General features: G+C 41.4%; 1 protein-coding gene across 2 annotated transcripts in view; it reads right to left on the bottom strand.

Moving 5' to 3' along the window:
- The window catches only part of SNX9 (sorting nexin 9), a 79,674-nt gene that overhangs the window by 40,954 nt on the left and 13,807 nt on the right, over positions 1-24,913 (bottom strand). For both annotated transcript variants that reach the window (XM_060241373.1, XM_060241382.1), the window contains exons 2-4: positions 12,662-12,748; positions 9,336-9,410; positions 7,466-7,579 (exon numbers count right to left, since the gene is read on the bottom strand). In XM_060241373.1, the coding sequence (XP_060097356.1) occupies positions 7,466-7,579; positions 9,336-9,410; positions 12,662-12,748 (276 nt within the window). The remainder of the gene's footprint in view (positions 1-7,465; positions 7,580-9,335; positions 9,411-12,661; positions 12,749-24,913) is intronic.

The raw sequence follows: 24,913 nt of genomic DNA, 5'->3' as shown, positions 1-24,913 counted from the left end.
GAAGCAGAGCAGGCAAAAGGGCTTAGTCAAGCAGCCTAAGGTGCAGTGAAACAGAAGCTGGAGAGGCCAATGACCTAAGGAAAGAAGGCAAACTGAGAACTGAGGCTTGGAAGACGATGGAGAGGCCCTGAATAAACTTTAGATAATATCACAAGATATGCCGTATACTGCACCAAATACTAGAATAATTCCTTTGAAATCTGTCAACAAGGATGGGAGTCAAAAGAGGAAGAAACTGAAGAATATAATAGCAGAGAAGTGAATGGCACACAATGACATGCTGCAGAAGCAAGCTATTTCATATTTTTTTAACAGCCACCCAAATCCACTGGTTGAACTGACTTCGGTCTTGTACAATGTCATTAACATTCTAGGTGCCAGGAATTCACAAAAGGAACATACAGTATTCAGCCATTTTTCTTAAAGGAAAGAGAGGTCATTCTTGCTGGGACTAAAGCCCTATAGCTTAATCAAATGATAGCAAGAGCATGTTGGCAGGTATACAGGTTCAAAGAGAAGCCAACAAAGGAAGTTGCAAGAAAGCAGCTGTGGACTGACACAACACATAAGAACAGGTGGAAGGAGACAGAGGAAAGAATGGTCAGCAAAGTATAGATAAATCTAATTCAAGATATAAGATATGGGTAAACAGTATATAGTTTGCAAGAAAGGAGAATAGCAAAGAATGAATAGCAAAGAATGAATATTAGCTGGCAAGGTGAATACTGAAAGTTGTATTTGCAAAGTAAATAAAATGTTTAGGATCAAGGAATAGAAGGGGCTTTAAATGTTAGCGGGGGGAAGTGGTTACAGTGTCAAACTAGGATCTGGGAGATCTGGGTTTAAATTCCCACTCTACCACAGAAGCTCACTGTGTGATCTTGGGCAAATCAGTCTCTCAGCTTAATATGCCAGGGTGGTTTTTAGAATAAAAAAAAGGATGGGGAAATTATGCTGGAACCACTTTGGGCTCCCATTTTGGAGAAATATTGACCATAAATATTATAATAAAATAAAGGGAACTCTGGAACCCAGAGGACTGTGCACCAGAGACTCATCAGAATATATGGCTGCACAATCCATCCTCTGAACTTAGAACCAAGACAGAGATTTCCCAGAAATATAACTAGACAATTCAGTTTAGTCAGTAAATGCAAAAACAGCAATTCAGGCAACATACTACATTTGCAGAGCAGCAGCCTCCTGTGATCCAGAAGGGACAATACAGGTCTTTGTAACGTGTGGTAAAGGCTGACAAATCTGAATTATTTTCTCACAAGCCATTCAGTTCAACTGACCTCTGTTTTGCTCAACTGTATCCACAGAGGATCCCTCACAAGAAAGGATCCTCTTTCTTAGCTGCTTCTTGCCAAGTATTATAATCTACTGATATATCAGGCAACACAGAGGTCTTGCTGCCATTAGAATAGTATTTCTACAGTAACATTTCATGTTATCATGAACTGTAAAGAGTTCATGACATCACATAGGGAACAAAGCATTTTTTCTACAGAAGAACTACCAGTCTTAGTTCTTAGTTATGTACAAACTCTAACTATACAATTCATTATATCCTGCCTACCATGCCGACCCACACAACCTGAATCACTATTTTTAAACTAGCAATTTGTCAGGGTACACTAAACTTCTTTTGAGGAATATTCGGATTAGTTATCTGAACTTTTATAAAGCCATGACCTGGATAACCCAGGTTAGCCCAATTCTTGGTTAGTACTTGGATAGGAGACCACCAAGGAGGTCCATGCAGCGGCAGGCACTGGCAAACCACCACGGTTCATCTCTTGCATAGAAAACCCTATGGAGACACCATAAATTGGCTGCAACCTGACTGCACTTTCCACATCACATTTATAAAAACAGACATTCTTAATTTCAGAACTGCTACTTAAAAAACAGTCACATAATTTACTACTGGGGAAATACCATTGTCCCTGTGACCAAAATTCTTAGGTTGTTCTTAAGACAGAAGGAAAATAGAAACAGCCAAAGGAGAAAGTGTTGTAATAATAATGATCAACCATGCTAATACTGTCTGGACACATATTTTAAAACAGTGATCTTTAATCTATGGACCAGAACCCTCGTGTGAGCCACAGAATCCCATCTGCTAGGTTGTAAACCCATTTAGAGCTGCCAAAGTTATCTGTTGTTGTTTGGAAAGACATCCTGCTAGAGTACATACATAGAAAGCATAAGTACCACACTTAAGTTCAAACTGAGAGGAGCAGCAGGATGACAAAGTGAAATCACTCTGTGGTACAGAAGATTCTTCCATGGATCTAACTTTTGGCTTTACCCCCCTTATGGTACACCTTCCACCGCTCAGGTGTACCTTGCCTCCAGCATTCTTAGTTTGCTGCTCACTAGCCTAGTCTAGTGTGAGAAAAATACCCCTATTTCCAGAACACCGTAGTCACCAGTTTGGTTGCCAGGGTGGCTGGAGACTAAACTCACACACATCTGCCAGGAGAACGTGGGTTTGTCTACCAAGCTGGAAGGGACTTATGAGTACTAACAGCAATAACGTTGCAGCAGCACTCCATGTCTCCGGAAGAGTGCTAGCCAGGAGGACAAATGGCTTTTCAGTCGCTCCATGCGGACTCCATCTCGGCCGTTGGAGTGAAAGAAGTTGTGCAGCCAGGAACTGTCCGGGCAACCGGTTTTCAGCCTTGACCACAGAATCCATTTTGGGAGGCTAACACCACAAACAACTATCTTCCTGCCATGCCAGACTCCATTACATCGAAGCAAGAGGCTCACGAACTCAACAGATGTCACCTGTGCATGAGGCCATCAAGCTTATCTAGGGCGTGGATGCTACCAGACCTAGGCGGAACCCAAGACAAAGACTTGCCAAGAGAAGACTGAAAAAGAGGAAGACTATCTTCAGCCAGAGACAAGTTCCTTTGTGTAAACTGGATGTTACCTTAGGTAGCAATTTGGCCATCTATTGTCACCTTTTTAGATAAGTTTGGTAAACTCAAGCACACCTCCACTCAGTAATTTCCCCCATTCTTTCCCTTAACGGTCATCCTGGAGCCTCCCACCCTGGCCCATTGTTACCTGAAAGTCCAATCAGTTAACCAGGGCCCAAGCTTGTTCATTGGTCAGTTATGGGCACCCAATTAGATGCCACCAATAAACTTGCTATTGGCTACTGCATAAGTCCAGCCCTTATGGTCATTGCAGTGCCCCCTCTTTTTCTGAGGTCATGTACCAGCTGACCACCTCTCCTCCACCCCTGTACCTCCCATCCCCTAAGGGCTCAAGGTAGTCCTTATAACCTGTGACCCAGCTCCTCACAGGTGTGTGCATCTAGCAGTACCCCAGTTCCGCTGTCTAGATCCATCCCTGATTCCTGATCAATTGAGGGTCCTATTTCCCCATTCCTCGCTTGTCGCCATTGGAGCCTTCCTTGAAGACTACGATTGGTAATTATCACCCTGTTTGTCTATCCATGTGTTGTCTATATCTCTCTCTCTATTTTTCTTAGGACGGTATGTATGTTTCATGAGCACATTGCCTTGTATGTGAGTTCTATATTTTTTTCTACAATACATTTTAATTGTTTTACTTAGAGTCCTTGGTAAATTTAAGCATTAATTTCTGGACGTGTATCCTGAATACATAGGTTAAAAGATCCTGATTAAACCAGGTGCCCACCTGACAATTCCCCAACCTCGTTTTGAGGGCATTTTGGCTTACACTAGCTTCTCTCTTCTCTTCACCTGAATATTAAATTCACATGATTACTGCTTAGAGGGTCTTATGCTATTGGATTCCAGATCTGAAAAAAACTGAAGACAATTTTTCAAAGAGAAAACATTTCTAGATAAGCTAAGAGACTGTGCTTTGGAACAGCTGGTCATGGAGAGTAACTGTACCCAACAATTCATAATTTAATATTGACTGATGGTGATATGGGCTGTAAATACTGTTCAACAATTCATAAAACAATGATCACAGTCCAACAAAATCAACACATAACATCATCCACACTTGATTTTTTTAAACCCTCCCCCTCAAAATTAGGGGACTAGTTAGAAAGAAATTGAAAGAGCCTCAAGAATTAAAGATCTCGAGGATTCTCAGGTTACTCAGCAATAAGGGTGTGCAAAAAAAAAAATCAGCATTTTTTGGGCTTTGGTATATTGAAATTTTCCAATATTACCAAATCCCAATACCAGCATGGTATATGGATTCAGGATTTTTTTTTTGAAATTCTGACTTTTTCTGGCTCTATTATACTCTATGGAGACTATTATAGTCATTGGTCCCCATAGGATATAATGGGGAATCAATCCAGAAATATTTGGGAGTCTAGGAGGTCTGTTTTCTGAAGTAGAGGCACCAAATTTCAGAACAGTTGCTGGTGCCTCTCCTCAAAAAACTCCCCAAGTTTCAAAAAGTGTCATCCTTCATTGCTTTCAATGGAAGGGGGGGGGGGGAAAGCATTTAAAGGGAATGCAGTTCCCTTTAAATGCCTTTTGCAAGCGCAACACAAGTGAACCCCGAAGGTGTTTAAAGGGTTTGCAATTCCTTTAAACACCTCCAATCCATGAGCTCACTCAGAAGGTGTTTAAAGGAATTGTAATCCCTTTATCCAGCAGTTCCAAAAACATCCTGAATATTTCCAGGATATTTGGGACTCAGTTATTTTGGATAGCTGAAAAAAATGCTGAAATCTATATCCAGCTGAAAGAATAGCTAGAAAATACTGATAAGGTATTTTCCAGCTATTTTTTCATCTCCGATTTACTGAATGCACTCCCCTACTCAGAAGCCCAAAATAAATTATATATCACACAGAATGGAAAAGTATAAACAAGCCTAAGATGATGCAAGCATTGTTAATGAGCAGAGAGAAGGAAACTATAAAAGGAAGATTACTTCCTTTAACAAGTGAAGTTGTTACTCAGATGAGCAAAACAAAAATGATCACAGATTCTGACAAAATCAGATTGCCAGTAAAGGAAGCAAATAAATAAACAAATATCTGAGGAGTACAAGTGGGAACCCACAACTACTTCTGAGGGCATCTTGTTTTCTTCTCCCTCACTATTTCCTTTGTCCCTTTCCTGAAAGCCTTCATAGCGTCTCCCTTTTTCCTGCTTCCTTCTCTTCTTCCCACCAAACAGTCAGTCTTGCTTTATCTGTTCCCATATTTTCAGCTTCCCCCCATCTTGGAAAACTATGGCACAGTTGTGTGGTGCCAGCCAATGAGCCAGGTCCACTTGCATGGCAGAGAACCCTCAAGGGGGCAATCACATCCCCCTCCCCACTTTCCCTCCTGGCAACCTCAATTTCCTCTCCCTTTTCCCCACATCATTTTTTACTTCTCAGTCATTCTCCCACCTGTCTTTTATCTGCCTCCCATCTTCGGCTATATTTATTACTTATTTATTTCATTTATACCCCATTTTTCTCTACAGCAAAGACCAAAGCAGCTTACTTCATTCTCCTCTCCTTCTTTTGACCAATACCAGCATGGTATTGCAAGAAGAAACTGACCATGACACAATCAGAAATTGACCATGACACAATCTTTTATGGTGTAAAAGATTACTGAAAGGGATAAAAATATTGCAGAAAAATGAAATAATCTGCACTGTACTTCACTGAAGAAGGTACACAGTTGTCTAATTCTGAGTCAATTTTTTCCAAGAAGGGAATCTAAAGAATCATGTCAAAAAAACCTAGATAAGCTTTTCTAGGTTAAATGACATCATTAAATAGCATACATCAGAGTTCCTAAGAAAACAAATGTGCAACTGCTGACCTAATAAAAATACAACAGGCCATTAAAATTTGTGCCTTTTGCACAGGATTGGAAAGAAGGTACAAACATAGAACAATTTTTAAAAAGAGCAACAAGTGAGAATAAGGAAATTACACATTTACTAGCCCGGCATCTGTCCCAGGTAAATTGTCAGAAAACACTATAGTAGTGGGAGGTATATAAAAAACACAGTAGTGGGATTTGGGCTCCGCTTGTACCATCTGGCTATTTTTTGGACATGTGTCCAACCATTATGTACAGAAACAACTATGAGCTCTCTAAAGGGAAGTCCTGCCTCAGTCATTTGATAGAGGAGATAGAGGCAGAGCTTATTTTGAGCGGGAATGCACAGGAACGCAATTCCAGCTGGCTCAGCATCAGAGGGTGTGGCCTAATATGCAAATGAGTTCCTGCTGGGCTTTTTCTTCTTTTTTGGCCTGCTCACCCTTGAAGATATTGACAGGATCCTGGCAAGGATAAAATAATAAAATTCCCTACGAATTGGTAACTGGTTAAAAAACTGGAAGCAGAAAACTAACAAACAAACAAACAGTTTCTGCATTGAAGGCAGGTAAGCAGTACAATCTCAAAGATCAGTATTGACATTGATGCTACTGAAGTAATTCATAAATAATTTACAAGATGGAGGTAAGTAGCCAGACTTGCAATAGCACCAAGTTATTAGGGATGCAGAAAGCCAAACAGAAAATGAAAAATTCCATACAGAATCATGTCTATAGTTCACCCCATTTCAACAAGAACACTGTAGAGCCAGAAAAGGTATAGATAAGGGGAGACAAAATACTTAAGGTGCTAGAACATCTTTTTAAACGAAAGGTTATAGAACGTGAACCTTTTTAGTTTAGAAAAAAAGTCAACTAATGAGGAGGTTGATGTAATTGGATATGGAGATTGTAGACACACTTTTTCTTCCCCTTATAGACTAAGAAACCTAGTCACCCAAAGTCACTGGCCATTTATTCAGTACACAAGAGAAAATACATCTTCCAGTGCATCATAAATAAGGTTGCTAACTCTCAGTGGGAAAATTCCTGGAGATTTGGGCATAGATCCCTGAGAAGGTGGGGGTTTTGTAGGGGAGGGAGTTCAGTGGGTTATAATGCCACAGAAGCCACCATCCAAAGCAGCCATTTTCTTCATGGAAACTGATCTCTATAGTGTGGAGCTCAGTTATAATTCTGGGAGATCTCCAGGCCCCACCTGGAAAATGGCAACCCTACAAAATAATATGGAATTGATTGCAAAAAGATATGGTGATAGCCGCAGGCTTGCATGATTAACAGGATTTTTAAAAATACATTGATGACTTATCAACAGTTTAAATGTAAACTGTATGGTCAGAAGCATTACACCTCTGAATACCAATACCTGGGGGGAGGGAGAGACTGTTGTTTTTGGAAAAGCTTAAGTAGAACATGAAAGCATCTGTTAGACCACTGTACGTACACGACTTCTGGACACCATGGAGCAGTCTTTAGCCTGTTCCCATCATCATAAATTATGGACAATAAATAATTCATTGTAATTGAAAGGATTACATAAAGTCAGTAATTGTCCTTTCCATGTTTGTTAACACAATGCAAAATTTGCCATGCTCAAGGTATTAAAAACATGCTCTACATCAAATAAATAAAAGACTCCTACTTGGCTACTGTTTTTGGCAACCTGTGAGTTAATCTGTGCAGTAGTTGAGGAGAGACAGTCAAAAAAGGCTTGGTCAGCTACTGATATTCCATCTTTGGCACCTTCATGTAGAATCTAAAAAAAAAAAGCTTTTTAAAAAGACACTTCTGAAACAAAATAAATTTCTCTCTCTGAATAATACTTTGAACTATGGACAGACAGTATAACATTCCCAGATAGCTACATTCTTGAAGTAGCACTATTCACACAAACATTTACAGTGCAATCCTAAAGGGAGTTACACCGATCTAAGCCTATTCATTTTCATTGGCTTAGACTGGAGTAAGTCTCTTTAGGATTGTACTGTTAATAACCTCAGAGAGCAAGTTTTCATTTAACATGTGATTTATACCCTATGGATTCAACCCAATCCTGCTGCTAGTACAGAACCCATGTGCAGAAGGGCCCATTAAGCATTACACAGCCCTGTATCCCTCCCTTTTTCCATGGCATGTACACAAGAAATTGCCATGCCGCACCTCTAAGAACATAAGAGAAGCCATGCTGGATCAGGCCAATGGCCCATCCAGTCCAACACTCTGTGTCACACAGTGGCCAAAAAAATTATACACACATATATATACACACTGTGGTTAATAGCCACTGATGGACCTCTGCTCCATATTTTTATCTAAACCCCTCTTGAAGCTGGCTATGCTTGTTGCCGCCACCACCTCCTGTGGCAGAGAATTCCACATGTTTATTACCCTTTGGGTGAAGAAGTACTTCCTTTTATCTGTTTTAACCTGACTGCTCAGCAATTTCATCGAATGCCCATGAATTCTTGTATTATGAGAAAGGGAGACAAATACTTCTTTCTCTACCTTCTCCATCCCATGCATAATCTTGTAAACCTCTATCATGTCACCCCGCAGTCGACGTTTCTTCAAGCTAAAAAGCCCCAAGCGTTTTAACTTTTCATAGGGAAAGTGTTCCAACCCCTTTAATCATTCTAGTTGCCCTTTTCTGCGCTTTTTCCAATGCTATAATATCATTTTTGAGGTGCGGTGACCAGAATTGTACACAGTATTCCAAATGAGACTGCACCATCGATTTATACAGGGGCATTATGATACTGGCTGATTTGTTTTCAATTCCCTTCCTAATAATTCCCAGCATGGCGTTGGCCTTTTTTATTGCAATCGCACACTGTCTTGACATTTTCAGTGAGTTATCTACCACGACCCCAAGATCTTTCTCATGGTCAGTCTCTGCCAGTTCACACCCCATCAACTTGTATTTGTAGCTGGGATTCTTGGCCTCAATGTGCATTACTTTGCACTTGGCCACATTGAACCACATCTGCCACGTTGACGCCCACTCACCCAGCCTGAACAGATCTCTCCAAAGCATTACAGGAAATGGGAGCCCTATTTTAGTCTTCTGTATCCTTATACATCCTTCCTGATTTGCTCAGTCAAGGAATAAGTATAAGATGAGGTGGGTAGAGATGACTGTGGTGAACAAGGGGAATAAGGGGAAAGAATACAGGCAGACGTCCCATTCCCTGCAGTGGCCTAACAAGGTGCTAGCAAGTGGTGATTGATGATGGGTATAGAAACAGTTCCATTACCCCTGTGAGATCCCTCAACACTTTGACACCATGCCTGAGAGAGAACTGCAATGAACCCCATTTCTTTCTATCCTCGTTTAGGTGTATGTGTGTAAAAATAAGACTTAGTTTTTTGTTTTCTGTAGCCTTCTTGCAAGTAAAAGTGTAAAAACAATAGGGAATAAATGGCACATGGAGCATCCAACAATAAAAAGTCATCTCTGTATGGAATATATAACAGTTATATTATGTATGTATATTGTTTTATTATTATCTTACTTCAACGTAATCTGTTGGAACTAGTCCTCGTTCTCCTACGCTGTTTTTACCTTCCAGCCAGCCTCCACCAACATCCTATAACAGTAAAAAAAAGATTAAATTATAATTAAATTATAAAGTTTCAAGTTATATTTTAAAGAAAAATATATTTATTCTGTTTGATTAGCATGTTTTCTCTCTAAGCTGAGTTCGTGTGAGCTAGCTCACATTTTTTAGCCCTTGGCTCACACATTTTTATCTTAGCTCAGGAAAAATGGACCCAGAGCAAACTAATTTATGCAGCAGCTCACAAAGAAGAATTTTTGCTCGCAGACTCCACAGCTTAGAGAGAACACTGATGATCAGTAGAGGGTTTTTTTCTCCAGCAGGAACGCACAGGAATGCAGTTCCTGCTAGCTTGGTGTCGGGGTGTGTGGCCTAATATGCAAATGAGTTCCTGCTGGGCTTTTTCTACCAAAAAAGCTCTGATGATCAGTATCACATTTTTTTATTTCATCCGTCCTGAAACAACTGAGTGTGGCATATATTGACTTGCAACAGCCCCATGAAGCCAGAGAAAGGGATACTCAAAGCAGAAACTTGATGGCTGAGTGAGAATTTGAAACAAAATCTTCCCAGTTTAAGTCTAATACAGCAGGTATGTCCAACAGGTAGATCATGATCTACCAGTAGATCGCAGAGGGGTCAGAGGTAGATCACCAGCCCCACTTAGTCTCATGGTTTGCTAGACAGGTGTTTGGGGTTTTTTATGATTGTTTGGTGTGGTGGTATTTGATTATTGGTGCCAGTATGATGAATTCTTATTTTTACTTTTAGAACTGCATGTGTGGTTTTGGCATCATCCAGAGGTCTTCAGTTCCTGTTGATCTTTAATACTTTGAAACAGTGACAGTTTTGGACCAGATTCAGTCAGTGTTAACTTAGCACCCCAGCATAACGAAGATGAGTGTTCCAAAGAAAAGCAAAACCTATCACTTTCATGATCAATGGGAAATGGACTACTTCATCATGCTGAAAGACAAGTGTTGTTGTCTACTTTGTAACGCTGCTGTATCCTTGCCCAAACTGAAGCTCAAAGAACTTAAATCTAAATTGGCTGCATAGCAACAGTTGATGGCGAAACCAAGGTCACATTCGGTCAATGCAACCATGGCATCCTTCAAGGTCAGCAACCTGATCACAAAGAAGTGCAAACCTTTCAATGAAAGAGAATTTGTAAAAGATTGTTTTCTTGAAGCAGCAGGCAATCTTTTTGAAGGATTTAAGAATAAGAAAGAGATCATAGCTGCTGTTCAGGATGTACAATTGTCAAGAAACATCGTTGTGCGGCGAATAGAAAAGATATGTGGAGACACAACTGAACAATTGGAGGATGTTGCTTTCTCACTCCAACTGGATGAATCTACAGATATAAGAGACATAGCCCAGTTACTAGTCTTTATCTGGATGGTTTCTGAAGACTTCAGTGTTAAAGAAGAACTACTTGGAATGATTTCTTTAAAAGGGAGAACTACCGGTCAGGAAATATTCAGCTCTTTCCATTCTTTTGTGACAAGGTGCAATTTTCCATTGCTTAAACTTGTTTCCATCACTACTGATAGAGCAAGAACAATGACAGGTGAGGTTAACGGTTTCATAGGCCTCTGTAGACAGCATGACAACTTTCCAGATTTCCTTTCTTACCATTGCATCATTCACCAGCAAGTTTTGGCAAGCAGAAGACTCAATACAAAGACTGTCATGGACATCACTTTCAAAATTGTAAATTCAGTTCGTGAAAGATCACTTCAAAGACGGCTTTTCAGTCTTACTCTTGATGAAGGGGCAGCGGAAATCATTTTGCACACAGATGTAAGGTGGCTAAGTAGGCACAAATTTCTGCAAAAATTTCGTGATTTGCTAAATGAAATAAGAAGGTTTTTGAAGGAGAAGGGAGATGACAAAGCAGAGTTGGAAGATGAGGAGTGGTTATGTGAACTGGCATTTCTTGCTGACTTTACAGGTGAACTAAGTGATATGAACATTGAACTACAAGGTAAAAACAAATGCATTGGCGAGATGATGAGTACAGTTTTCATCCTACAAGCTGCAATAATCCTAAATAACATAAATAATACACAATAATATGTGCTTATGTGCACATGGTTTTATTGTATATTATTGTGTATTATTTATGTTATTCAGGATTATTGCAGCTTGAAGAAGTTTAATTGCTAAAAGGATTATTGCAGCTTGAAGAAGCTCACGCGAAACAAGGGTTCAGTATGACCTTGCCCTTGGAAACTTGGATTATTGGCTGCATTTTTTGACAAACATTAAACATCTGGAGTACTACACCAGGATTTCATGGAATGAGATGGGAAGTTTTACCACAGGATGAAAAGAAGGACTCTTGGTGCTAATGCTTCCTTTTTCATTAAGGACTAAAATTATGGTTGTTTTGTAATTTATAATGTTGGAATTTATATTGAGTATTTTATCTTTGTTGACTTTGTATAATTCAATAATAGAAGCTGGTTTTCATGGTGGGTTATGTACCTTTATTTTTCAATTCCCAGTTGGGGGCAGGGGATCCCCTGGTTTTGAGGCCCTCCCGCAACTTCAGGGTTATCAGAAAGTGAGGGTGGGGTAGGAAATGTCTGCTGGCCACTACATTATAACCTATGGAGACAAATTCCCATAGGGTATGATGGAGAATTGATCCATGGGTATCTGGGGATCCAGGAGAGGCTGTTTTTTTAGGTAGAGACACCAAATTTTCAGCACAGCACCTGGTGCCTCTCCTCAAAACACCCCTCAAGATTCAAAAAGATTGCACCAGGGGGTCATATTCTATGAGACCCAAAAGAAGGTGCCCCATCCTTCATTATTTCCAAACAGAGGGAAGGGATTTAAAAGGTGTGCGGTCTCTTTAAATGTGATTTCCAGAGCTCCCTTCAGAGTTCAATTGTGCTTGTCACATCTTTGCTCCTGGCTCCAACTCCCCCCCCCCCCGAAAAAAAAAAATCTCCTGGCTCTACCCCTAAAGTCCTCGGATATTTCTTGAGTCAGACCTGGCAAATTAAATGTGCAGCAAGTTACAAACAAATGTTTCTTTACATCTTAACGTGTCAAGATATAGTAGTAACTTCAAGGAACAGATCAATTTTCAGCTAAGAACTACTGAATTACATACATTTTCCTAGAACTAAAAGCATCCAGATGATCAACTATCTCTGCAGCTTCTTTTTATGTGCAAGCAGTACGTCTACAAACTTTCAACTTCATCACCATGGCAGGAATTAGTTTAGTACACAGAACCCTGATTTCCACCAAATGCATCTTACCGGATTGGTAATTGTGATGATTTCTCCTTCATTAACTGTTAACTCATTGTTTCCAGGTTCAGCAGCAAAATCATACATAACCCGAGCCTGTAGATGTACAAAAATAATACTAGTGATAAAACTCTGGGTTTAGTCCTTCAAGATTCATGATAGAAAATCAGCATGAAATCTAGTTCTAAACAAATGATAAGTAAGTAGATATAAATCACAGAAAAGAACTGGTAACATATTCCATATAGATCAGCATTCTGAAAATCTAACTGGCAAATTCCTATTAAAATACAACTTAAACAATATTTTATACAGCATTCAAAAATTAGCTCTTAAGAACTGACCCATATTATCCTGAAATTTTAATGTAAAGATGAACAAATTATCACTTAATCAAAGCACAAGCAGTCTTCCTCAAAAACAAGTTTACGTGACAAATTGTACTGGGGAAATGAAATTAAGTTCTAAAGGGACTTTCCTAGCCCCAGCTACCATCCCACATTTTTTAAAAAATGCACATCAGTGGAAGGCAAAAGACAAGATATATTGTTGGAGTCTCACAAGGACATAGGGTTGCCAGCCTCCAGGTGGGCCCTGGAGATCTCCCACTTTAACAACTGATCTCCAGCTGGCAGAAATCAGTTCCCTTGGAGAACATTGCTGCTTTGAAGGGTAGACTCTATGGCAGGGGTGTCGAACTCGTTTGTTATGAGGGCTGAATCTGACACAAATTAGACCTTGTTGGGCCAGGCCATGTCGGGCAGGGCCATGTGTGTACCTATTTAAGATTAGGTAGCAGAGATATAAACTTTATAAAGGACACAGCCAAACACAATTAAATATATATTTTTTAAAAAAAACCCTTAAAATAAAACATGCCTAAAACATTAGCATTCATTGGTCTTAAAAATGCTTTCTTTGTATCTCTCTCATGGGATGCAGGGAATTGGGCAAAGAAAGCTCTGGCTCTTTCCTTTCTTCCCCAGGGGACCAGGAGGGAGAGGAGCCTCAGCCAATAGAAGGAGGAGAGGTTTGGCTCAGTAGCTCTGCTGTGCAACTGAGAGCCTGGCAAAGCAAGCCCTCCCTCCCCAAGGGAGGAGCCTCAGCCAATGGAGAAAACAGAGGTTTCCCCATGGCTCCTGTGCAATTGAGCAAGCCCGGCAAAACAAGCTGTTATGCAGAAGGAAGCAAGAGAGAGAGAGAGAGAAGGAAGCAGGTGATAGCCAGTTGCTCGGGGGCCTGATAGGAGTCCTCCAAGGACCTGATTCGGCCCCTGAGCCACATGTTTGACAACTTTGCTCTATGGCATTGTACCATGCTGAGGCTCCTCCTCTCCTCAAACTCTGCCCTCTCCTGGATGCACCCCCAAAGTCTCCAGGTATTTTCCAACGCAGACCTAGCAACCCTACATGACAGCAATAGCCATTCCACAACTGGCTGTAGCATCTAATAATCAGACACAAGCAACATCAGTACATAGAAGTTGCACTTAGATGTAGTATCTAATAGCGCATGGGAAACAAGTACATTGCCATGCTGTAGTTATGGAGAGACTATTGTGCAAGCATAGGGCACTGAGTTAATGTGCTAAAATTGCCAGCCTTTAAAAAAACACAGCTGTGCTCATAAGCCTTTATCTGCCACCAGATTTGCAATCATTTCACAAGTGAAGCTTCTCCTACCATATTATATGAAGCAATGGCGGAAAATTCACCTGCAAAACCTAGTTACTTGCTTGGAGGATGTACTTTAATATCTGCTATAATATAAAGTCAATACACTCAGAAGAAACAACATGCTCATCTCCATATCTGATTAACTCCCAAGGAGCCAGCAAGATCTCCTCTTTCTCTATGGGCCAATTAAGTCACATAAGCAAATAACAGGAACAAAACTCCCAAGACTTTACACAATAGTAACCCAGTTGTACAGTACAAATGAACATCAATAGAAGTTTCACCAAGACATTAAGTTTACATTTTTAAAAAGTATAACCAGAGTAAACAGAAGTGTGTCATATTTTCTATTTCCAGCTAATTTATACCCCATTTTAAATGCAACATTAGCTTCCAACAATAACAAAGATAAAATATGTTAGAGATAGTATGTGTATATACATCTAGAACTGCTAGTAATGTAGACCTCTCTTCACCAATATTTCAGTTATTTTCTCTTGTCTTTCAATCTGTTTTACCCACCCCTCAACTTCCTACTCTGCTTTCAATTTGTACCGCAAGATTTCAGATGGAAGCATGCATAATGGTCTGGTTAAAGGACTGGATAGAACTAAAAAATAAGAGGTTGCTGACTACTGAAGGCCACAACTTGAAGCAGGGATGGCATGCATTTGTATGGTATCAAAAAGAAGAAAGTCATAGATATTTCAAGAATCATATTATAAAAAGAACACTTCTAATGACTTAGGAGAAAATTAGGGCACAAAACTACACAAAGATACCTACTTGGATGTCACCCATAGAAGCATTTATTCAACCGAACTTTTAGACTGGCTAAACATACCGACATATAAAGAATTACAAAAGGAAGATACCAAACTGAAGAATAATGAGGAACTAAAAGCTCAAATGATAAATCTAGATTGGTGAACAAAAGCACAACTAGAATCAAGATATACGAAAGACCAGACTCAGGGCTTTGAAAGAGATCGGAAGATGCTTGATAAAATTCTCACTGGCTTGAATAATAGGATGATTTAAAAGATTTATGCCACGCTGCTGTAGCAAAAAATGCAAGATAAGATAGTAAAGGAGAGCATGGTGAGGTGGGCCCAGAACTTAGGATACAGTTTGCAATTAGAAAAGTGGGAGCCAATTTGGCGAACAAATATCAACATAACTAAATCAATCCCATTTAAAGAGAATGGTAAGATGTTTTATGGGTGGTAAATCACACCAGACAAGTTAGCTAAAATGTACCCAGGCTTATCAAATACCTGTTGGAAATGTAATAACAAAGGCTCTTTCTTTCATTTATGGTGGTCCTGTAAAAAGGTCAAAAGATATTGGGTTATGATTCATGAAATTTTACAAAAAGTACGTAATGTGATAATTTCTGTTCAAGTCAGAAACCTTTTTGTTGAATGTTATGTCTGAAAATGTTAAAATGAGTGTTAAGCATATTTGTATTCATATGATAACAGCGGCAAGAATCCAATTTGCAGAATATTGGAAGAAAGCAGAACTACCGACTAAATCTGAAGTGATTTCCAAAATTTTTGAAACAGCTGAAATAGACATCTTAACAGATATTTTGAAGGAAGAAAGCAAACGCGATGTGTGTGAAATATGGCGACCTTTTTATTTATGGCTTGAAAACTGCAAGATAGTACATTAAACAAACAAGATGGGGAAATTAATAGTCAATATGGTAGTACATTATGGAGAATGGGGTTTATCAGATTGATTTGAAGGTCTATACCAAACACTATGATTTGTATCTGGAGAGTTAATGTTAATCTGAAATATTGTTTCTTAGCTTTGCTTTTTTTTTTTTTAGAACAACTGTTATTTCCTACCCCATGACCCCTCTATCTTCCTTACTTTTTCTAAGAAATCAATAAATATTTAAAATAAAAAAGATTTCAGATGGCTAGCTGTGTTAGTCTATAGCAACAAAATCAAATAGGCATGTACTAACAATTTATTTCAGCATAAAGTTTTGTGAATCAGCTCATGCTAGAATAAATTGTTAGCCCTTAAATGCCACTAGATTCCTGTTTTATTTTTATTTGAGGAGCATCCCAACTTTTGCACATTTCACTTTAATGAGGTACCTTGTTTACAACTTTTGCTCAGAAAATGTTGTGCTTGTAAACAAAAATACTAGAGTTCAGCCAAATAAAAATCCACACTGTCTGGGACATTTCAGTTGAAAGTTTTACATAGCCATTTTAGGTTATCAGGATTCCTAGCCATTTCTAGGTCTCATAAAAAGGATGATACCAAAGGCACATGAAGGATGATACCAAAGGGACACAAATTATATGGATAATATTTATGAATATGCACACACAATGTGCCAAGAAATTCATTTCTAGACTATAAAACTGGTCAGATCACTGCCAGGAAATCTGCTTGCATGTTCCGCAGACAAGCAAGGATGCCATCCTGGGAAAAGAGTTACTGAGTGGAAATAAAGCTCCTCAGAAAAAATGTTATTCCACTTGCCCAAAGTCTCCTGCAGAGGAGGGAGGGATCTCCAAAATTTGATATATTTACATAATTTGTAACATCTCTCACTGATTATTGAAGATACATTCATATTATCCAAGAGAAACAGCTTGTTGCTGAAAACATCTCTGTTAAAACATGTTTCAAACTTAGTAAAGTTTAAGAATACTTTTTTAAAGCTATCCAAAAAAGGTTCTGACTTTTGATTACTGCAAAACCAAACTAAAGGGGCAGTGGTTGACTTCCAAAGAGCCAATATCAGTGATTGTGAAATCTGTAACAGGCAATAGTTTACTGACACTATGCACAATCTCCTCCTAAAAATTGATACTATGAAAATGTGGTCACAAGAATATCCAAGAATTTGTACAATTGTGGGGGTTGTTTTCAGATAGATATAAATGAATGAATGTGTAATTTAAAAGGGACACGAGATTTAAAATAAAAACAGAAATCAATGAGATGCAGTTGTGTCTCTGTTAGGAATGGGCATGGACCAAACCATGAACAATGATTTGAACACAAACCAGGCTGGTTTGGGAGATTGTGCCTCCCATGAACCCTCCTTGAACCTCACAACCTCCATTTAAATACCTTTGGAGCCTGACCAAAAGTAAGCTCCGAAAGGCATTTAAATGCTGTCAGAGCCCACCACCGGCCTTTAAATTTAAATACCTTTGGCACTTACTTCCAGGTTTAGGCAGCCCAACTGGAAGTGAGCTCCCAAAGTCATTTAAATGCTTCCGGAGCCCAACTTAACTGAGCTCTCTGAGTGAGCTCTGAAGGATTTTATAGGCCTTCAGAGTCCACCTCTGGGTGGAGCCTGTCCATGTAAGGGCATATAAGGCCTATAAAAGGCTTCAGAGCTTGTTCTGGGTGCTAAGTCAAGTTGGACCAGCCTATAAAGGCCTTCAGAGCTCACTCTTGGAGCTTGGTTGGGTTGGCCTGGCCTGGAGGTGGGTTCTGAAGGCATTTAAATGCCTCTGGAGCACACTTCCAGTTGGGCAGCCCAACCCGGACGAAGGCTGCAAAGGCATTCAAATGCCTTTGGAAGTCACTCAGGATGGGGCCAAACCAGACAAACCATGAACCAGTTTGTGAAACCTCAAACCTCCATTTTCCTGGTTTGTGCCCATCCCTAGTCTTTGTATATCCCACTCAGTACAGTAGAGTTCAGTTACAAGAAGAAATTTTACGTGCATTTTTTGCTGTTATTCTCACATTAAATTTCTGTAAAGGCAAGAAATTCTTAAGCTTTGAAAAATTAAAAAGCTCTGATCTGTCCTAGATTATACTGCAGGAGTTTCTTTAAAAGCTGAAAGGAAGAAATCTGCTATGTCAATTAAGGCCAGAGCAGACTTACTGTCTTTATGAAAAATTCTGTTTCCCAGGATCTACAGCATCTCTCCCCAACATTTATGGAAATTATGGTTCTGGTAACCAAAAACTATAAGTGTTACAATTTTACAGAACAAAACGACACTTCAAAAGTATTGCAGCAATTTGTAACTTAATAAATAACAAAATGAAACAGCATGATGACACTGAGGGGAGAACTGAAGGAGCAAAGAGGGAGAATCATCATGTGGACTTCACAGTACATCCAAACAGAAAAGGCCACAATCAATGTTTTCCAGACACATTAAACATAAATCAGAAAACACATCACCCACTTGCCTTACTTGAAAGGCACAACTGCACACTCAACTGAAATTTCCCAAAGTGATTATTGCAGAAGGTGAAAGGGAGCTCTGGTCTCTGTCTCTAACTCATGGAATAAGACCCATAAGACAGTTCCACATTACCTTAATCAAATTGGTCAAAAGGAAATTTTAACTGTCAAACAGATCTACCGTTTCCATTCATTTCCCTTATGCTGTTGTCTTGACCATAAGCCTAAGGCCAGGACTTGTCTCTGTATTAATGTAAACTACACTGGGAAATGATCATCAGAAAAGCATTATATAAAGGTAATTTATAAATTGCAAGTTTCCATGCAGTCTTGTTTCTGCATTCAGTGTATTGGACTGTCTCCAAGTCAGAGGTGTGATGTAGCACTCTGGAGGTGCTCCAGAACTAAGGTCTCAAGGTTTGAAAGAAGGGGGGAGTCAAAGTAAACACAAAGGCTCTTTCTAACAAGTGCTTTATGAATTAGACATGAACCTCAACAGAATTCTGCTCAAATCCATAAAAGGGCTGCCTGTTGCCAGCTCCCCCATTCACACTCCCCTCATACTCAAAATTACAGCAGCAAGGAGAACTCTAAGAGGTGTATCAGAATCAAGGACCACTCCCCATAATTCCTAAATCTTGTGTGGGAAATATATTTCCCATGGTTCCCAATATGCATCCTAAAAGACAGAGTCTCCTAAAGGAGGCCTTGCAGTATAGTGACCTGTCGCAGCTATTGGGTAACCAAAACACCAGCAATTACATGTAGAATTCAACAATGCTGTAATACTTGACAGAAAGTCCCATCAAGTTGCAGCTGACATATGGTTTTCAAAGTCAGAAACAGAGATGGCTTTTGTCACCTGCTTCCATGTAGCAACCCCAGACTTTGGTGATTTCTTATCCAGGTACTAACTAGGACTGACCCTGCTTAACTTCTAAGAGTTGACAAGAGCAGGCTAGCTTTTAATACCCAATTAAAGTTATTCAAGTTAGCCAAAACTGTATTTCTTCTATGTTGCTAGTCCACAACAAGCCAACCAAAAAAGAGAAGATAAGTGGGGCATTGCCCAAAGAGGGATCAAAGAGTATGATGCCAGGGTGATCTTAGATATCCTGTACGGGATATCATAAATAGATCCCTGACGGAAGGGCATTTTCCAACGCCGCTCAAAGAGGCTGTGGTCCATCCCCTCTTAAAGAAACCATCTTTAGATCCGGCCCAATTGGCACATTATCGGCCGGTCTCAAATTTGCCCTTTTTGGGCAAACTTATTGAGAGGGCAGTGGCGATGCAGCTACAGACTTTCCTGGAGGATGCTTCCGTCCTTGACCCATTTCAGTCCGGCTTTCGCCCGGGACATGGGACGGAGACGGTGCTGGTTGCCCTAGTAGATGACCTTCAACGGCATCTGGACCGGGGCGGCTCGGCGGTGCTGTCGGCTGCGTTCGACACGGTCGACCATCGGCTACTGAAGGGTCGCCTCGCCGACGCGGGGATTCAGGGGTTGGCCTTACAGTGGCTTTCCTCTTTCCTGGAAGGTCGGGGACAAAGGGTCGCAGTTGGGGGGGAGCTATCCCGGAGGTGCACACTCGATTGTGGTGTGCCCCAAGGGGCGATTCTCTCCCCAATGTTATTTAACATCTATATGCGGCCTCTTGCCCAGATTGCCCGAAGGTACGGGCTAGGGTGTCACCAGTACGCTGATGACACCCAGCTCTATCTACTGATGGACGGCCAGCCGACCTGCGTCCCGGAAAATCTAGATCGGGCATTACATGCCGTGGCTGAATGGCTCAGACTGAGCGGGCTGAAGCTTAATCCTGCGAAGACAGAGGTCCTTTGCCTGGGTTGCCGCAGTCCGGGAGGGGGAATCCCCCTACCAGTCTTTGACGGTGCACCGCTGATAGCGGCGGACAGGGTCAGGAGCTTGGGGGTGATATTGGAGCCTTCCTTAAAGATGGAGGCTCAGATAGCAGCCGCTGCCAAGTCCGCGTTTTTTCACCTTAGGCGGGGAAGGCAGTTGGCCCCCTTCCTGGAGCGCGACGACCTAGCAACAGTGATCCATGCTACGGTTACCTCGAGGTTGGACTACTGTAATGCCCTCTACATGGGGCTGCCCCTGTCCCGAACTCGGAAATTGCAGCTGGTGCAGAATGCCGCGGCCTGGCTGTTACTGGGTCTCCCAAAGTGGGGACACATTCAGCCAGGTCTTCGGACCCTGCACTGGCTCCCAGTGATATACCGAGTCCGGTACAAGGTGCTGGTTATCACCTTTAAAGCCCTATATGGCTTGGGACCTGTCTACCCGAAGGACCGTCTTTCCCCACATGTTCCCCAGAGAGTACTGAGGTCGGGAACACAAAATCTCCTTACTATCCCTGGGCCAAAAGAAGCCCGCTTGAAATCCAGAGAAAGGGCCTTCTCTGTTATGGCCCCTACATGGTGGAATCAGCTGCCGGAGGAGGTGAGGGCCCTGCGGGACCTTGTTCAGTTCCGCGGGGCCTGTAAGACGACCCTCTTCCGGCTAGCTTACACCCAGCTTGAGAAATTAATGCAACTTGCCAGATTTCTTTTTATATATTTGGAATATTTATTAATTTTTAAGGCTTTATCTGTTTTTAAATGTTTAATTCCTTACATGTTTAAATATTGTTTAATTTTTGTGTCGGATTTATTGTAGGAAGCCGCCCTGAGCCACTTGTGGGAAGGGTGGGATATAAATTCTAAATAAATAAATAAATAAATAAAATGATAAGATAAACATGGAAGACGTTTCAGACAGGAAGGAAGAAGTCCCTAGCCCTAGCCTAGCTGCAGAGGAAGGATAGCTGATGGTAGTCCAGACTGACCAAGAACAGGAATAGAAAAACTAAGAGTAGAAACGCATGGAGAGTTAAATTTGGGAAAGAAAGCATACTGCAAAAAGAGAAACATGCTCTGGCTTAAGAAGGAGGATCCAGTGATTTCATGCTTACAGTGCTCTTCTTGTGCACCTCAGTTTACCTACTGACAAACACTATTTTTGACACAATCTGGCACAGAATTAAAATCTTTGGTGGTATTAAGTCAAAAGGGCAGGATAGTGGAATCTGGGTTGCATTGAGATTGCTACCGCTTTAGGACTGGAGACCCCAATGATGTGACGGTCAGAATCCAAGAAGCCCTAAGACAGTTGAACTTTCTATTGTAAGGGGTACAAGGTAGAGTACCACATGATTTAGTGGGATCCAGAAATGGGCCTAGTGACTCATTCAGAATGGATGACATATATGACTCAGACCTGCTGACAATCAGGAAAGCTTGTATTGTGAAGGAGATTTGTTAGACCTTTGATTATTATCCTGCTAACTTGTTTCATTACTTATGGCCATGGATGCAAGAGCTTTAGAGGGTCACACTAAAGATTTTTGATTAATATTCTCTTGAAGCATGAATATAGCCAAGCTACTTCCTTTTGAAAGGGCCTGAAAGAATACAAGCCCTAGCAGAAAGACCTTGCCTTGATATCAAATGGATGTATTCATCCACACTTCAGATGTCAGAAAGCCAGAGGCTCTCAGGGTGCAAAAAACATTTTTTTTTTTGGGGGGGGGGGCAATGTGGCTACCTTAGCAGAATTTGTAATCATGTTTGAAATTCACATCACATGGCTGGCATATTACAAAGACACATCAAGCAAACATAGTTCTGAAAAATTTCATACACAGTTAAAACTAACACTCATTACCAATACTTACATGGTTAGCAAAAATGGAAAAAGAATGGCTCAACATTAGAAAAATCTTCTCAGCATGATGCTCTCCAACTCACAATGAACGGAACACTGGAACTTACCTGAAGGTTCCTTCTCTTCAGTGGGGGCAAAATCATCCAGAAAGTGGTTAGGTCATGCCTCTGCTTGCTCGATAGGGCTATACAAATTTATTTTGTTATGTGTGGCTCCAATCAGAGAGACCAGGCTGACCTTCTCCACTTATGTCCAAGCCCTGCTCTGTGCAGTGTCCACATCAAGTGTCTCCATTCTCTACATTTTCCTCTTGTCCATCTTGTCATTCTCTCTCTCTCTTTTTCTGTCTTGTCACCCCCTGGTTTGCATTTTTGTGTAATAATAATAATAATATTTAATTTGTATCCTGCCCTCCCTGCCGAAGCAGGCTCAGGGCGGCTCACATAGCTTAACATAAAATACAAACATTACAATAATAAAAGCACACTGTTTACACAACATATTACATATTGCAATTCACTTATATATTCTATTACATTAAAACCATCTAATTAAAACCATCAAATTCAGTTCCAGCAAATTAGTTTGGTGCTACAGTCTCGATGTTACTCATCTTACAATTTTACGTGATGATGGTACAATAGATTCCACATTAAGAAAAAGGCAGCTGAAAGAGGGTAGTCTTGCAGGCCCTGTGGAACTGGGCAAGGCTCCACAGAGCCCGCACCTCTTCCGGTAATTAGTTCCACCAGTGGGGAGCGGTGATCAAAAAGGCCCTTTCTCTTGTAGCTTTCAGTTTGGCCTCCTTCAGCCCAGGGATTTTCAATAGATTTTGCGAACCAGATCTCAGTACTCTCTGGGAAACATATGGGGAGAGACGGTTCCTAAGGTAGGCAGGTCCTTGGCCATATAGGGCTTTGAAGGTAATAACCAGCACCTTGTAACGAATCCGGTACACAATTGGCAGCCAGTGCAGTTCCCGCAGCCTCAGCTGTATGTACTCCCACTTAGGGAGACCCAATAACAGTCTGGCTGCTGCGTTCTGCACTAGCTGTGGTTTCCAGGTTCGGCACAGGGACAGCCCCATGTAGAGGGCATTACAGTAGTCTAACCTCGAGGTGTCCGTTGCATGGATCACTGTTGCTAGGTCGTCACGCTTCAGGAAGGGGGCCAACTGCCTCGCCTGCCTAAGATGAAAAAGGCAGATTTAGCAGTGGTTGCTTTCTGGGCCTCCATTGACAAGGAAGGCTCCAGTAGCACCCCCAAGCTCTTGACCCTGCATGCTGTTTCCAATGGTGCACTGTCAAAAGCTGGTAGGGGGATTTCCCTTCCCAGGCCGCCACGGCTCAGGCAAAGGACCTCTGTCTTCGCTAGGTTCAACTTCAACCTACTCAGCCTGAGCCATCCTGCCACAGCTTGCAACGCCAGGTCCAGATTTTCTGGGACGCAGCCAGGCCAGCCGTCCATCAGTAGATAGAGCTGGGTTTCATCAGCATATTGGTGACAACCCAGCCCATACCTTCGGGCAATCTGGGAAACCCAGCCCATACCTTCGGGCAATCTGGGCAAGGGGGGGCATGTAGATGTTAAACATCGGGGAGAGCACCGCCCCCTGTGGCACCCCACAATTAAGTGGATGCCTCTGGGACAGTTCTCCCCCAATCGCCACCCTTTGTCCCCAACCGTCAAGGAAAGAGGAAAGCCATTGCAAGGCCAGCCCCTGAATCCCTGCATCGGCGAGGCGGCAGGTCAGTAATGGATGGTTGACCATATCGAACGCAGCCAATAGGTCTAACAACATCAGCACTGCCGAACTGCCTCGATTCAGATGCCGCTGGAGGTCATCCACCAGAGCGACCAGCACTGTCTCCATCCCATGACCCAGGTGAATGCTGGACTGGTGAGGATCTAGGATGGAAGTGTCATCCAGAAAACAATGCAACTGTAACGCTACTGCCCTCTCAATAATTTTGCCCAAAAACGGCAAATTTGAGACCGGCCAATAATGTGCCAATTCGGCCGCATCTGATGTAGCCTTTTTCAGGAGAGGGGTTCCTGTTGTAGACTCCTATTCCTCCTTGTTGTCTTGTAACCTGTCTACAATTCCATCTGAGGAAGTGATGTGGATTGCTTCAACCACACTGAAAAGAAGGAACATTCAGGTAAATTCCAGTGTTCCGTTCTTCTTCAGTGGGGAGAAGTCATTCAGAAAGTGGTTAGCTGTATCCAAGTTGATTTTGGGTGGTTTTTCTTTTTCTTTCTTTTTCCTTTAAAAAAACCCCTCACCATTGCAAAACTTCCTGCAAGACCTTTCTGTTAAAAGCTATTTCTGCAGATGCCACTTGGTCTATTCTGTAATGTCTCATGAAAGTTGGGAAGGAAGCCCATGTAGCAGCTTACCATCAGTTGTAACCATTCTGGGTCTGGGTGTAGCATTGGACCTTGGTGTAATAAGTCTGGTCTGAGTGGTAGCCTTCGTGGTTCTGAGGTCATCATTTGTACCAGGTCCAAGAACCATGGTCTCCTTGGCCAGTAAGGGGCCACAAGAGCACCTCTGCCTGTTCCTTCCTGATCCTGTTTATTAACCAACCTAACAGGGCTGGTGGTAGGAAGGCGAACAGGAGTCCTTTGGGCCATGGGTGTGTCAGAGTATCCACCCCTTCTGCAAC

This window comes from Heteronotia binoei, chromosome 1 (genome assembly GCF_032191835.1).
Source record: "Heteronotia binoei isolate CCM8104 ecotype False Entrance Well chromosome 1, APGP_CSIRO_Hbin_v1, whole genome shotgun sequence".
Taxonomy (NCBI): Eukaryota; Metazoa; Chordata; class Lepidosauria; order Squamata; family Gekkonidae; genus Heteronotia; species Heteronotia binoei.
The sequence above is the reverse complement of the archived record's forward strand: the minus strand, read 5'-3'. Positions and strand labels throughout refer to the sequence as shown.